Raw genomic sequence first — 15,935 nt, forward strand, 5'->3', positions numbered from 1 at the left:
AAAAGCACTCCCCTCGAGAACAGGAAACCAGACAAAAGCACTCCCCTTGAGAAGGGGAAACCAGACAAGGATGCACTTTATCATAACTCTTATTTGACATTGTGGTGGAGTTTCTAGCCAGAGCAATTAGGCTAGAAAAAGAAATAAAGGGCATCCAAACTGTTAAGGAAGAAGTAAATGTATCTTATTTGTAGATGATATGGTCTTATACACAGAAAACTCCAAAGAATCCACAAGAAAACTCCCAGAATTAATAGAAGATTTCGGCAAAGTATCACGACACAAGATAAACACACAAAAATCAGTTGGATTTCTCTACACCAACAAAGAGAACATCAAAGAAGAAATCACCAAATCAATACCATTTACAACAACCCCTAAGAAGATAAAATACTTAGACATAAATCTAACCAGAAATGTAAAAGACCTATACAAAAAAAACTACAAGACGGTACTGCGAGAAACCAAAAGAGAACCACATAAGAGGAAAAACATACCTTGATTACGGATAAGAAGACTCAACATTGTGAAAATGTCAGTTCTACCCAAAGCGATCTACAGATACAATCCAATCCTGACCCAAATTCCAGTGGCGTTTTTTAATGAGATGGAGAAACAAATCACCAACTTTACATGGAGAAGGGAGAGGCCCCAGAGAAGTAAAGCATTACTGAAGAAGAACAAAGCAGGAGGCCTCACACTACCTGATTTTAGAACCTAGTATACCACCATGATAGTCAAAACAGCCTGGTACTGGTGCAACAACAGATACATAGACCAATGGAACAGAATTGAGAATCCAGTTGTAAAGTTGTCTACCTAAGAGCAGCTGATATTTTAGAATGGCCCAAAGTCCGTTAAACAGGGGAAAAGACAGTCTCTTCAACAAATAGTGTTCGCATAACTGGATATCCATCTACAAAAAAAGGAAACACGATCCATATCTCACACCATGCACAGAAACTAACGCAAAATGGATTAGAGACCTAAATATAAAATCTAAAACAATAAAGATCATGGAAGAAAAAATAGGGACAACACTAGCAGCCCTAATACATGGCATCGACAGAATACAAAACGTAACTAACAATTCACAAATACCAGAAGAGAAACTAGATAACTGGGAGCTCCTAAAAATCAAACACTTTCCCTCATCAAAACACTTCACCAAAAGAGTGAAAAAGGCAACCAATGGACTGGGAAAAACTTTTTGGCTACAACAAATCTGATCAGAGACTAATCTCTAAAATCTACAAGATAGTGCAAAACCTCAACAACAAAAAAACAAATAACAGAATTTAAAAATGGGCACAGGATACAGACAGGTACTTCACCAAAGACGACACTGAGGTGGCTAACGGATACATGAGAAAATGCTCATGATCATTAGCCTTTACAGAAAGGCAAATCAGATACCACCTCACCCCAACAAGGCTAGCATTAATCCAAAAAACACAAAACAATAAATGTTAGAGAGGTTGTGGAGAGACTGGAACACTTATACACTGCAGGTAGGAATGTAAAATGGTACAACCACTTTGAAAAGTAATTTGGCGCTTCCTTACAAAGCTAAAACTGTAAGTACCATATGATCCTGCAATCCTACTCCTTGGAACATATCCTAGAGAAATAAGAGCCCTCAGGCGAATAGATATAGGCACACTCATGTCCACTGCAGCACTGTTCACAATACCAAAAGATGGAAACAACCAAGGTTCCCGTCAATGGATGAATGGATAAACAAATTACGGTATATTCACACAATGGAATAGTAGGCAACAATGAATCCATGAAACGTCTCATAACATGGATGAATCTGGAAGGCATTATGCTGAGTGAAATTAGTCGCAAGAGAATATGGAATGAGACCGGTATTATAAAAACTGAAAAAAAGGTTTAAACACGGAAGAAAACATTCTTTGATGGTGAGGAGGGTGTGGGGGGAGGGAAAAGAGTATTCATTAACTAGATACTAGATGAGAATCATCTTAGGTGGAGGGAAGGACAATACACAATACAGGAAAAGTCGGCACAATTGGATTAAATCAAAAGCTAAGAAGTTTCCTGAATACAACCAAACACTATGAGGGACAGAGTAGCGGCGGGGGCGGGGGGGGGGGGGTTTGGGGACCATGGTTTCAGGGGACATCTAGGTCAACTGGCGTAACAAAGTTTATTAAGAAAATATTCTACATCCCACTTTGGTGAGTGGCATCTGGGGTCTTAAAATCTAGGAAGCAGCCATCTAAGATGCATCAATTGGTCCCAACCCTCCTGGAGGAAAGAAGAATGAAGAACACCAAAGACAAAGGAAAATATGACCTCAAGAGACAGAAAGGGCCATATAAACAGAGGCTCCATCAACCTGAAAGCAAAAGAACTAGATGGTACCCAGCTACCACCAATGAGTACCCTGACAGGGAACACGACAGAGTCCCTGACGAGCAGGAGAAAAGTGAGGTGCGAGACTCAAATTCACGTAAAAATACCATATTTAATGGCCTGACTGAGACTCAAGGGACTCCGGAAGACATGGCCCCAGATTCTCTGTTAACCCCAAACTAAAACCATTTCCAAAGCCAACTCTTCAAAGATCAGACTGGACTATAAAACATGAAATCACACTCATGATGAGTGTGCTTCTTAGCTGAAGTAGATACGCGAGAGTAAATGTACAGCTCCTGTCCAGAGGTGAGATGAGGAAGGCAGAAGGAGACAGGAGCTGGCTGAATGGACACAGGAAACCTGGGGTAGAAAGAAGTGTCCTGTCACATTATAGGGAGAGCAACTAGAGTCACGTAACGAGACGTGTATAAATTTTTGTGTGAGAAAGTAACTTGAACCATTAACTTTCACATAAAGCACAATAAAAATAAAATAAATAAAAAGAAACCTGTCCTACCCAAATTTTTGCATACTCCTATGATGCAGACCCTACATGAAGGGTCTCACGTGGGACAAGATAAAATGATTGAGACCCTAAAGAAATATTGGTGGGGAAAATTTTTTGAAGCTCCTGAACACACTGCCTCCCATTATCCCGTTTGCCCTCGCCGCAATCCTGGAAAGTATCTTGAAGTCCTACCTGGACTTCTTCTTGAATGGCAGCTAGATTTCATTCAGCTCCCACCCTCCAACAGTTATAAATATGTATTAGTGATGACGTGTAGATTTTCACATTGGATGAAGGCTTTCCCCTGTCACCATGCAAGTGCGTGCGGCCTTTGCAGTAAAAAAGTCTTGAAAACGTCATCCGTACCTGGGGTTCACTGAAGACTCTTTGTTGTGATAGAGGGACCCTGCTCCCTGGTCAAGTCATTCAAGAAATATGTTGAATTTTCCTCATCTTTTGGAGATTACCTTGCCCCTATCACCCTTAATCTTCTGGCTTAATGGAAAGAAATAATAGTAAAATATAAACTCAATTAGTCAAGCTTTGTAGGCCCTAAATTTATCCTGTGTTAAGGTTCTTCTTTTAGTCCTTTTGAACTTAAGGTCTACACTATTTGGATCCCATAAACTTGCTCCATATGAGATAATTACTCGAAGACCTCTGGCCCTCCCTCATGTTGCCTATACCGACCCTAACACTGTTTAACCTGAATTATTAAAATACTGTCAATCTTTAATCCAATATTCTATAGAATATTTTTCACAGGTTAAAGAAGGCTTTGATGGCCAAAAGTTAGAATCCCAAAATCTGTCTAACATTGTCCCAGGAGACTATGTATATTGGAAAATATATCAAACAAGACTCATTAGAACCTCGATGAAGAGGCTGTATCTAGTTCTCCTTACTAATCCACGTGTTGCCAAATTACAGGAAGTTAAAACCTGGATCCATTTGTCATAACTAAAGAAGGCCAAGACACCCCTGTGGACTTGTCAAACCTCTGGAGAACTAAAAATTACTTTAAAAGGCCCTAATGGCCACAAGGAAGCCCTGGTGGCATAGTGGTTAAGAGCTACAGCTGTTAACCAAAAGGTCGGCAGTTCGAATCCCCCAGGCACTCCTTGGAGACTCTATGGGGCAGTTCTACTCTGCCCTATAAGGTCGCTTTGGATCAGAATCGGCTCAGCGGCAGTGGGTTTGGTTTGGATTTTTGGTTAGTGTCCAGAAACAAACATCTGAGGTAAACAGCTGATTCCAAGATCATGGAGCAAGTCTCCATGAACCTTACTGAATTTTGTGGATGACGCTTTATAATTACAGCTATTCTTATTAGCTTTACTTCATACTTCTGATCTTTTTCATTGGTAATTTTATCTAACATGAAGGCACATTTAATTTATCTTTCTCCATTCAGTGGTGTCTTCCACTGCATGGGAAGAGAATACACTTGTTAAATTAGTCCAGTCAGTACTTGGTGACAGGAATTTGACTGAATGTTGCATCTGTCATCCCCAGCTGCAATCTGGGCATGAAAACTCAGGTCTAGTAGCATTTCCTATACCAAATTATGGAAACCCTGGTTGCATAGTGGTTAAGTGTTTGGCTGCTAACCAAAAGCTCAGCAGTTTGAATCCACCAGAGACTCCTTGGAAACCCTATGGGGCAGTTCTACTCTGTCCTACAGGGTGGCTATGAGTCAGAATCAACTTGACAACAATGGGTTTTTGGTATATCAAATTACAGTCTTGTAGCCAATGCTACTATTAATCTCAACATTATCTTTAAGCGGGCCATACATGTTAGCTTTGGCATCTCCCTGGATTATTAGCCCAACCTCAGGTACTATGCTTCAACCTAACTCATATCATGAAAAGAAGATCAAATTGTTCAAAGATAAAATCATTTCTCAGTTGTAACAGATTTCAGAAGTACTGCCTAAATGATACTACTTTCCCACTCCACCCTGCTAATTCTCCTAGGTACTCCATGAGTTTGTCCCAAAGTACAACCAAGCTAACCAACTGTTTATGGGGAAAAGAAACTGATTTAAATAACTTGTCTCCTCTTTGTACTAAGCTCTGGAGCCCAGTGAGATTAGGGCAACTGTCCCTTTGTAACAATTCCCTTACCAAAAATTGGCTTAAGCAGATTAATGAAACTTAAACCTTTCCCAGACAATTATACCAGAAACAATATGATTTGTTTTCCTCCTGGATATGTATTTTTATGTGGAGGTTCAAACTATAGCACAGTAGAAGAGTCAAACCAAAATGACAGCCCCTATATTTGGTTGTCACCCTGCTTAGATAGTTGAAGGATGAAAGGGAAATGCACACTAGGTATGTCAGGAGTTTCCATAAATATCCACTCTTGCAATGAAAATATACATTGGACTAGTGACTTGAAGAACCTTGTTTGAATTAAGACAGATTCTATGCTAGACCATAATCCAGTAGGAGATAAACCTGGATTGGGATAGGTGTTCCTTCAAGCACTTTTATGCAATTGTGATACTACCCATCTTGAGAAATCCATTCATAACTTATCTGCTACCCTGATTCAGACTGCAGACAATACTGCAGATGGAATGGCTGCTCAGCAAAGATCTTTAGCATCTCTTGCTAAATTGGTACTAGACCACAGAATAGTTCTTGATTTCCTTCCAGCCCAGCAAAGAGAGGTTTGTGCCTATTGCTAATAGCTCCTGCTACACTTGGCTAAACATCACTGGAAAAGTGAACGAGGTATCAGGAAAATTCACCAAAAATCTACTTGGCTGCATTCAATACCTCCTAAGCCTGACTCTCCTTTTCCAGATATCTTTATTGGTTACCAAATGGTATTGGTTCCTGGCTGCATTCCATATTACAAACTGGATTAATTCTTTTACTTTTTTTACTAATCATTGTAGGATTAGTCCAATGCTGCATTAAATGCTTACGTAATGCCTGCAACCAAAATGAAACTCCACTAGATATGCAAAGAGTAATGTATTTCAAGGAAGCTTTACCCTTGGAAGAAATCCGACCCTATACCCCAATTTGACTTTTTACTATACGTTATGTGTGTACCTCCTTTTAGTTTGAACTCTATTCTTAAGGGCCTTACCAGCATCTAATGAAAAAGACCAACCTTGTTTCCCTGGGTACTTTGTGTTGACTGTTGCTTGAGTTAGTTCTGAATTTGTTCCTCCCATTTAGCCCTGCCTGCCGCTGTAACCTCACTAAAGATCAACTCATCCTGAAAACGAGGTCTATTAGCTCAGCAAAGTGAAGACAATAATTTTTATTGACCAAAGCTCTTCAAGAAAGCAAAGTCCTTGCAGAAGAAAGGATACTCAATTGTGGGTGATCAGCACCCTCTAGTGGAGGCCTGATCAAAAAGGGGAATGTGCTAGCAAAAATTCAAACAGAGGCATTTAGAACAGGCTCTCTATAAAGAGTTAGCATGATTCCATCTTGGGCAAACAAGGGAGGGGATCAAGGAGAAGTGGTTGTTCTGTGACAATGTATACAAAGAATGTTCCAGGAAGCATGTAACAAAAATGTCCTTGAAAATTGCCTACCCAAACTATAATCAAGAAATTTTTGTCAAAAAATAGATTAGCCAAATGAAGAATTTTTTTTTAACGTCTGTGGTATTGTCACGCTGAACCCTGTGTATAAAAACTTCGCCCTTTTTTAGAACAACAGAGTGAGTGCTTTGTACTTTCACTATGTGCTGCCCAACTCAAGTTGCTATTCCTCAATAAAACTCTTTGATCTTGCTCTTGCCAAAGTACAAGATTTTCTTCTTTGATACAACAAAAAGACAAACAAACCAATCAATCAAGGGGCAAAGAACTTGAACAGTTCGCCAAAGAGAATATTCGAATGGTCAACAAGCACATGAAAAGATGTTCAACATCAGTAGCCACTGCTGTTGTTGTTGCGGGCCGTCGAGTCAATCCCAACTCATAGTGACCCTATGTGACCGAATAGAACTTAGAATGGCTCCATAGGGTTTCCCAGGCTGTAATCTTTACCAGATCAGATTGCCAGTCACTAGCCATTAAAAGGAAAAAAAAACCAAACCAGTTGCCATTGAGTTGATTCTGACTCATAGCAATCCTACAGGACAGAGTAGAACTGCCCCATAGTTTCCAAGGAGCAGCTGGTGGATTCAAACTGCCAACCTTTTGGTTTGTAGCCAAACGCTTAACTGCTGCACCACCAGGGCCCCATTAAAACCAAAAAACCAAACCCATCACCGTCGAGTTGATTCCAACTCATAGTGACCCTCTAAACCACAATGAGATATCCCCTCACCCACATTAGAATGGCAATGATCAAAAAATCAGAAAACAATAGCTGTTGGTGAGGTTGTGGAGAAACTGGAAACCTCATACATTGCTGGTAAGAACGTAAAATGGTATAGCCACTGTGGAATACAGTTTGGCAGTTTCTCAATAAGTTGGACATAGAACTACCACATGATCAACAATCCCAATCCTACATATATACCCAAAATAAGTGAAGACCGGAATGCAAACAGAAACCTATACACCAATGTTCACTGCAGCACTTTTCACAATAGCCAAAAGATGGAAACAACCAAAATGTCCATCAACAGACGAATGGGTAAGCAAAACATGGTATATACATACAATGGAATATGACGCAGCCTTAAAGAGAAATGAAGTTCTGATACATGCTAAAACATGAATGAACCTTGAAAGCATTGTGCTGAGCAAATAAAGTCAGTCACAAAAAGACAAATACCGTATGATCTCACTTGTATGAAAAAAGCAAACATGTAAAAACCAAAGATTGTTAATGGTTACCACGGGGTGGGAAGAAGGGAAAAAGGGGGCACTGAGTTTATCTTAATGGAGGAGAGTATTTTGAAAAAGGATAGTGATAATGGTGGCACAACATGAAAAATATAATCAATGTCATTGAACCGTAAACGCAGAACTTGTTGTATTGGCAGATGTTTTGTAGTGTGTATTTTCATAATAAAAATAACTAAAAAAAAAAAAAAAACCACAATCACATATCACAATGAACAAAGTGTTAAAAAGCAAAGATGTCCCTTTGAGGACTAAGGTATGCCTGACCCAAACCATGGTGTTTTCAACCACCTCATATGCACGCAAAAGCTGGACTATGAATAAAGAAGACCAAAGAATTGATCGCTTTGAATTACGGTGTTGGCAAAGAATACTGAATGCACCACAGACTGCCAAAAGAATGAACAAATCTGTCTTGGAAGAAGTACAATCAGAATGCTCCTTAGAAGCAAAGATGGCACGACTTCATCTCACATACTTTGGACATGTTGTCTTGAAGGATCAGTCCCTAGGGAAGGACATTATACTTGGTAGAGGATCAGCGAAAATGAAGAAGACCTTCAATGAGACGGACTGACACAGTGGCTGTGACAATGGGCTCAAGCATAACAACAATCATGGGGATGGCACAGGACCGGGCAGTGTATCATTCTGTTGCATGTAGGGTTGCCGTGAGTCCGAACTGACTCAACAGCACCTAACAACAACAACATGACATATCACTACAGCCCTATCAGAATGGTTAGCAAAAAATAGAGATAACACCAAATGTTGACAAAGATGTGGAGAAACCACAACATTTGTACACTGCTGGTGGGAATGTAAAATGGTACAGTCACTCTAGAAAAGCATGACAGTTTCTTAAAAAACTAAACATGTGCTTACCATATGTCCAGCAATTGCACTCTTGGACATTTATCCCAAAGAAATGAAAACTTGTATGCACACAAAAACCTGTACAAGAGTGTCCATATGAACTTTGTTCATAATAGCCAAAAACTGGAAACAAACCAAATGTCCTTCAACAGGTGAGTGGTAAAAGAAAGAGCAGTACACTCATACTATAAACAGTGCTCACCAATAAAAGGAACTATTGACATACATAACAACCTGGATGGATCTCAAGGGAATTATGTCAAGTGAAAAAGGGCAACCTCAAAAAGTTACATACTGTGAGCCCATTTATACAACATTCTTGAGATAGAGAGATTAGTGGTTGGCACTAGAAAGGTGCCTGTGCCACCAGACAACGATCCTTGTGCTGATGGAACTGTTCAGTACCTTGACTGTGGCGGTGGAGATACAAGGCTATACAGGTGATACAGGGCTTTGAATCGGCTCACTGTGGTTCAAACCCCTGATGAGAATCTGCATTTCTAATAAGTTCCCTGCCCAGAATTAGCATTTCTACCCTAACATACTGAATCAGATTCTACATTTTACCAAGATCAACCAGGTGATTCTTGCGTATAAGAGAATTTGTGAGAAATGCAAATTCTTAGCACAGAACTTGTTAAAAACGCAAACTTTCAGCAGGGGTTCAAACCAGTCCAGAACCCTGATGTGATAACATGGCACAGAATTAAAAAAACACACAGACACACGCACACACTCATATGCATGTAAAACTGTTGAAATCTGATCACATCAATGTCAATATCCTGATTGTGCCATTGTTCTGTAGTCAGGAAAGGTGTCATCAATGGGGAGACTGGTGAAGCACAAACAGGATCTCTCTGTACTATTTCTCAAACTGCTTGTGAATCTACAATTGGTCAAAAGTTCAAAAAAATTAAACCATAGGCAATTCTTTTGAGACTTAAAGTTTCTGAACAGAGAAAGACTATCAAGGAAAGCAAAGTAATACCTTCCTCCATGGATTTAGTGAAGTTACACATCAGTGAAGATAAGCCCTTCAGACACCCTGCCACAACAGGCAGTTTGGGCTCTCTTACTGTGGACATCATCTAAAACGGAAGTTTTAAGAACATATTGTTAAATGAGAAAATAAATCCTAGTCCTCGGAAGTAGAATATCCTAAAGTTTATAGAAAGTCGAAATCGTACCTGGGTCTTAAGTTCACCCAACAAAGCCCGGAACAGTTTTTCTGAATTATTTACCATCTCACTAGGATGAACTTCACCTAATACTCCTAGGAGCTCGTATATCTTTTCTAAAACTGGGAAAAAAAGAAAAATGAACGCTTAGCTTATACTTAAACAAGTTAAATTAACAAAAAAATTACAAAGTAGAAAATGAGAGGCTGTTTAGTTCAAAAGCAATTTCCCAATAAGACAAAGTAATTTCATGTAAGACAAAGTATTGTTTAATGGAATCTCTCCTGGTGAGTTTTAATACAAAATCTATTACTGTAAATTACATTGTACTTGCAATCTGTTCTGTTTTCTATTTAAAGGAATCATTTTGTAAAGATTAAAGCTTTCATAAATAGAAGTCATTACACATCTTTTTTGCTTTCTTTCATTTTGGTTTATTTTCAGCAGAAAGGATTCATCTTTAAAACATATAAAGACCCTGATAGATGAAAACTAAGTTTTACACTAAAAAAAATTAATGTTAATTCGTAAAATAATTTAGAATAATGTTTAAAATGCATCTCACCCGTATCTGGTATTTTTGTTCTCAAAGCAAGTTCTCCATAAAATTTGCTGAATAATTCTCTAACTCTGAATTCCTCCATGAGTCTAGAACTTCTCAAAGTCTGAAGCAACTGTAAGAACACAGATCAGCATTTACTAAAGAGAAAAATAATGGAAAAGCTTTCATCTCTCCCAGTGCATGCGTATACAGCAGAGTAGAAGCATGTGTCTCTCAGGAAGTTACACAGGCCTCTTGGAACTCTTACCTAGCCATATTATCTGGAGGTAGGGTCTAAGGAAGGTGGTACAGGGCCTCTGGTTACAAAGAGGGAAGGTGGTCTAGACTTGATTTACCCTCCCAAGAAACCAATAAAATGACCAGAACCATTCTCTCAGAGGTCCTCAAGACCAGGAACCAACCAGACCCAAAACCAAAAAAATCTGTCGCCATAGAGTCAATTCTGACTCATGTGGACCCCATGTGTTAGAGTAGAACCAGACCTAAAGGAAGTCGAAAAAGTCTAAAAGAAACACGCAGGTGAAAGCGAGCTGCAGGTGAGGGTGGGTCCCAAGAATCATTTTAATACAGCATAAAGACCCACTCCCTTTGCAAAGGGTGTATAAAATATTGAGATACAATAAAGTGATGCTTTGGTTTTTTGACAATTCCTAGTAGCATTAGGTTTCACCAAAGGTATAAGGGTGATAAATGGAAGAGCAGCAAATCCCTTAGTTACTTTTTCTCTTCACTACTCTCACAACCCAAAATTCTTCCTTTGCTCCCCAGAGAGATATGAGAACAAAATACCAGGGTATTGTCAGGTAATGGCTGGAAAGCATGCATCAGTATGATCTGATCCCATCCTCCATCCTCTTACAACCCAAAACCCCAAAATCTAATTTTATGTTTTATAAGTTATATGTTTAATATAAACTGCATACACACAGAAACATAACATTACCTTAATAAGAAGGTCTAGGGCCGGAATTTTACATTTAGCAGCTTTATCTTTTGTATAAACACTGGTACAAGTATTCTAGATTTTAAAAGGAAATATACCAAAATATAATATCAAGTAAAACAAACTGTATTAAAGAACTTTAAATACTGTGAAGCATTCTACAAATATAAGTTACTGCTGCCACAGAGGCGATTTTTTTAAAATACTAAGATTCCAATCAAGAAAGATGAAAAGTCAAAAGGGGACAAAATCAAAGCCTACTTTAAAAAAAAAAAGCTATTAAAAATAATAGCATGTATTCAACCCAAGATAATTTATAAGAAAATATTTTGTAAATCATAAATAGCCATTATTATACAATAATTAGCTACAATAATTTATAACCAGCTAATGGAGCTCTGGTGGCGCAATTGGTTAAAAGCTGTTCAAATTCACCAGCCACTCCTTGGAAATCCTATGGGGCAATTCTACTCTGTCCTATAGGGTTGCTAGTCGGAATTCCCTGATGGCAATGGGTTTTTGGTTTTTGGATAATATAAGGATCCCTGGTGGCACAGTGGTTAAAGCACTTGGCTGCCAACTAAAAGGTTGGCAGTTGGAACCCACCATCCACTCCTCAGGAGAAAGATGCAGCAGTCTGCGTCCATAAAGATTCCAGCCTACAAAACCCTATGGGGCAGTTCTACTCAGTCACACAGAGCCTCTATGAGTCAGAACTGACTTGACAGCAATGGGTTTTATAGTACATAGGAGAACGAACCCTGGTTGCACAATGGTTAAACGCTAGGCTGCTAACCTAAAGAATGGCAGTTTGAACATACCCAGTGGCTCTGTGGGAGAAAGACCTGTGTTATCTTAGATTGAATACATACATCTTCAACAACCCTTAGAGCCCTAAGAACTAGAAGCAAATTCAAGACAAATAAGAACTTACGTGTACACATGGCATTTGTTCAAAGTATAAGTCTGAGAAAGAACTACTTGATTTATGCTTACCAGGTTCCACAGTAAATCATGAGGCAGCCTGGGTTTGTGTTGAGGGAAGGCAAGGCAGGAGCAGGTTCCGGAGAACAGGGACCCAAGAAAACTGCACTTTAAGACCATTGTCAAAGAGAACACCCAGACTTTAGGAAATACAGATCTTATCTAGTGGGAAGACTGCCTTTTAAAGTGTTATGTAATCCAATAATTACGACTTTTTGTGAAAGGCATTACAGATCCCATGTGCAAAAGTCATCAAACAAAATCGTTTCTGAAAAGAGCCTTAGCCTATTAAATCTAAAAAAAAGGAAAGAAAAGAAAAAGAATACCCAAAATTTCTAACACAAACCTCCTTACCTTAATATCAAGAGAATAAGGTGTGATCATCTGGCCAATTTTTTCTACAAAAATATATAAAAATTTTAGGACTTCTTCTCTACAATCACGAAACTGTAATAAAAGAAATACACATAGTGTGGTAAATACAGATAAGAATAAAAATCAATCTAACATAAAGGAACATACAAGAATAGCAAAATGAAAAATTTCAACTTACTTCTTCAATGCCAAGTGATTTCTGCACAAATACAAGCAAACCAAAATCTCTGGAAAAAACTAAGGAAGTCTGTAATGCTGAACAAAAGAAAACGAACAAGAAGTTGGGACAATTGTCAAGAACTTCATTAACAATAAACCTACCCTAAAGAGGTTGCCAGAGTCCCAGGTTAGCGCAAATGTCAAGCACTCAACTACTACCCAAAAAGCTGGTGTCTGGAACCCACCCAGAGGCCCTGGGAAGACAAAAATCAAAAAAACAAACCTGTTTCCACGGACTCAGTCCTGACTCATAGCAACCCTGCAGGACAGAGTAAAACTGCCCCAAAGGGTCTGGTTGCCAAGGTTGTAATCTTTACGGAAGTAGACTGCCAGATCTTTCTCCCGTAGAATGGCTGGTAGGTTCAAACCACTGACCTTACACTTGGGAGCCAAGAGCTTAATCACTGTACCACCAGGGCTCCTTCCAGGAAAGACAGGTCTCGCAATTTGGTGCCCAAAGGTCACGGCCTTGAAAACCCTATAGAGCAGTTCTACTTTGTACACATGGGGTCACCATGAGTCAGAATCAACTCAACAGCAACTATGACAACAAAAGGAGTTGCATGCTTGTCCATTCAGCCTTATAAATAATAAAACGCTACTGTATTGTAAGGAAAGGAAGAATTTCTAGATGATGTTCCACAAAGATGTAAGGGGCAGAATAATGGCTTCCCAAAGATGTCCTTGTCCTAATTCCTGCTGTTAAGCCTGTGACTATGTTAGCAAACATGGCAAAAGGGAATTACGGTTGCATATGGCATTAAGGTTGCTAATGAGTCAACTTTAAAATAGGGAGATAATCTGGGATTACCTGGGTGGGCCCACCACAACCAACCACCCTCCCCCTCCAAAAAAAACCCAAACCCGTTGCTGTCGAGTTGATTCCGTCTCACCACAACCCCCTGTGTGACAGGGTAGAACTGTTCCATACGGTTTTCTTGGCTGTAATCTTTATGGAAGCAAACTGCCAGGTCCTTCTTCCACAGCACCACTGGATGGGTTCAAATCACCAATCTTTAGGTTAGAAGTCAAGCACAAAGCATTTGCATCACCCAGGGACCTCCATGTAATCACATGGGTCCTTAAAAGTGGAAGAGGGCAACTGAAGAGTGGATCAGAGAGATTGTGAGGATGGAGGACAAGAGACTGGAAGGGTAAGAGGGACTTGACCCATTGTTGGTAGCTTTAAAGAAGAAAGGGGGCCATGATCCAAGGAATGCAGGTGGCCTCTAGAAGCTAGGAATGCCAAGGAAACAGGGACCAAAGTTCTACAACCACAAGGAACTGAGTTGCACCAAAAATTTAATGAACAAGGAAACTAACTCTCCCCAAGAGCTTCCAGAAAGGAACACAGCCCAGCTGATGTGACCCATACAGGACTTCTGACCTATATAACTAAGATAATAAATGTGTGCTGTTTTAAACACCTGTAACGTTGTTAGCTGCCAGTGAGTCTACCCCTGACTCATGGTGACCCCATGCCTCCACTGTCTCTGCTGACAGGCTGCACAGTGGCAAGAATTCTATCACTGAACCACCAACACCCCACTTTAAACCACGAAGTTTAGGATAATTGGTTATAGCAGTAATAGGAAACTGATGTTGTTGTGTGCTGTAGCATTGATTCTGACTCACAGTGACCCCGTGAGACAGAGTAGAACTGCCCCATAGGGTTTTCTAGGCTATAGTCTTTGAGGGAGCAGATTGCCAGGTCTTTTCTCCCACAGAGCTGCTGATAGATTCCAACACCGGACCTTTTGGTTAGCAGCCTAGGACTAACCATTGCAGCACCAGGTCCCTAAGTGAAAGGACATTATCATGTATGTATATTGAGAGTAAACATAGAATTGCTTTAGGAACAATTTACTGAAGGGACAAAAAGGAGTTGTAACTTAAAAACCCTAAGCCTAGAAAGCAATTAATGTTGTTTTCTACCTTGGTCTTCTCCATTATTGACATATCCTTCAAAATGTAAAAATACTACATAGCCTCTTACTTCAGGTCTTGTTTGGATTTTGGATCATCTCTCCACCATACTCAACACTAACCTCTTAGGAAGAAAATCTCACCTAGCCCTAATTACTAGGACACTGCCATACAGAAAGAACCCCAGTGGTATGCAGTGGTTAAGCGCTCAGCTGCTAAACAAAAAGGTCGGAGGTTGGAACTCATCAGCCGCTGAGCGGGAGATATAAGAATGAGAATCAACTCGACGGCAATGAGTTTTTTTGGTTTGGCCATAGCGGACAAGCCCATACACTCGTATTCTAAAAAAGGACTAGGGGAGACGAAGAGCCCTGGTGGCCCAGTGGTTGAGATCTCCGCTACTAACCAAAAGGTTGGCAGATCGAATCCAAACCCCATGGGGCAGCGCTACCCTGTCCTACAGGGTCCCTGTGAGTCGCATCGACTCCACCGCAACGCGTTTGGTTTTTGTTTAGTGCCGACCTTCCGGTGAGTTTAGGAAAGACTAAAGTGAAAGAAAATACTTTCCTCTACTTTTCTCCCCCCACTTTGGATATTAGTGACTGCCAAACTTGGGGACATTTTCATAACCTTTAATTTTAAAATATCTCCAATGTTAAAAAAAAAAAAAAAAAGTGGTAGATCTAGAGTGCAAACCGGAAACCCCCGACAGGCGCGACGCAGACTAGTACCCACCCAGCGCCGTGGGGCTGGCGCTCAGCACGCAGTCCAGGCCCAGGCCGCGGATGAGGTGATAACCGGCCATCGCGGCGGTGCCACGGTCCACGGCTGACAAGCACTCCTGCAGCTGCTGCAAGGAACCTTGCAGACCCGCTCCCGGTGCAGCCATGGCGACGGCGCCCGGCCTCACGCACGCGCACACCGGCCTGGGGCCTGGAAACGCCGCGAGATGCGCAGGGGGCGGGTCTGCCAGTGTGAGGGACGGGGCTCGCGATAGGGGGCAGGGCTCACGGTGAAGAGGCGTGGCCGGGGGCGGGGTCCGCGGCGGGACCGGCAGCTGCGGAAGGGGCGGGGCTCGAAGCGACCCCGGCTGGAACCTCTAGGGGGGCCCTCGCTGGCCAACGCTCTCGTAGAAATAGGCAGAC

The 15,935-nt window shown here is 40.7% G+C and overlaps 1 protein-coding gene across 3 annotated transcripts in view; it reads right to left on the reverse strand.

The window, feature by feature from the left end:
* Positions 1-15,754, reverse strand: part of PRKDC (protein kinase, DNA-activated, catalytic subunit) — a 321,194-nt gene extending 305,440 nt beyond the window's left edge. For all 3 annotated transcript variants that reach the window (XR_007513335.1, XM_049854457.1, XM_049854458.1), the window contains exons 1-7: positions 15,526-15,754; positions 12,824-12,900; positions 12,625-12,717; positions 11,287-11,361; positions 10,347-10,455; positions 9,791-9,903; positions 9,592-9,691 (exon numbers count right to left, since the gene is read on the reverse strand). Coding sequence is in view for 2 of the 3 variants with exons in the window: in XM_049854457.1 (XP_049710414.1) it covers positions 9,592-9,691; positions 9,791-9,903; positions 10,347-10,455; positions 11,287-11,361; positions 12,625-12,717; positions 12,824-12,900; positions 15,526-15,679 (721 nt within the window). In the remaining variant the exon portion in view is untranslated. The remainder of the gene's footprint in view (positions 1-9,591; positions 9,692-9,790; positions 9,904-10,346; positions 10,456-11,286; positions 11,362-12,624; positions 12,718-12,823; positions 12,901-15,525) is intronic.
* Between the last annotated feature and the right edge of the window lie 181 nt (positions 15,755-15,935).

This window comes from Elephas maximus, chromosome 15, assembly GCF_024166365.1.
Source record: "Elephas maximus indicus isolate mEleMax1 chromosome 15, mEleMax1 primary haplotype, whole genome shotgun sequence".
Taxonomy (NCBI): domain Eukaryota; kingdom Metazoa; phylum Chordata; class Mammalia; order Proboscidea; family Elephantidae; genus Elephas; species Elephas maximus.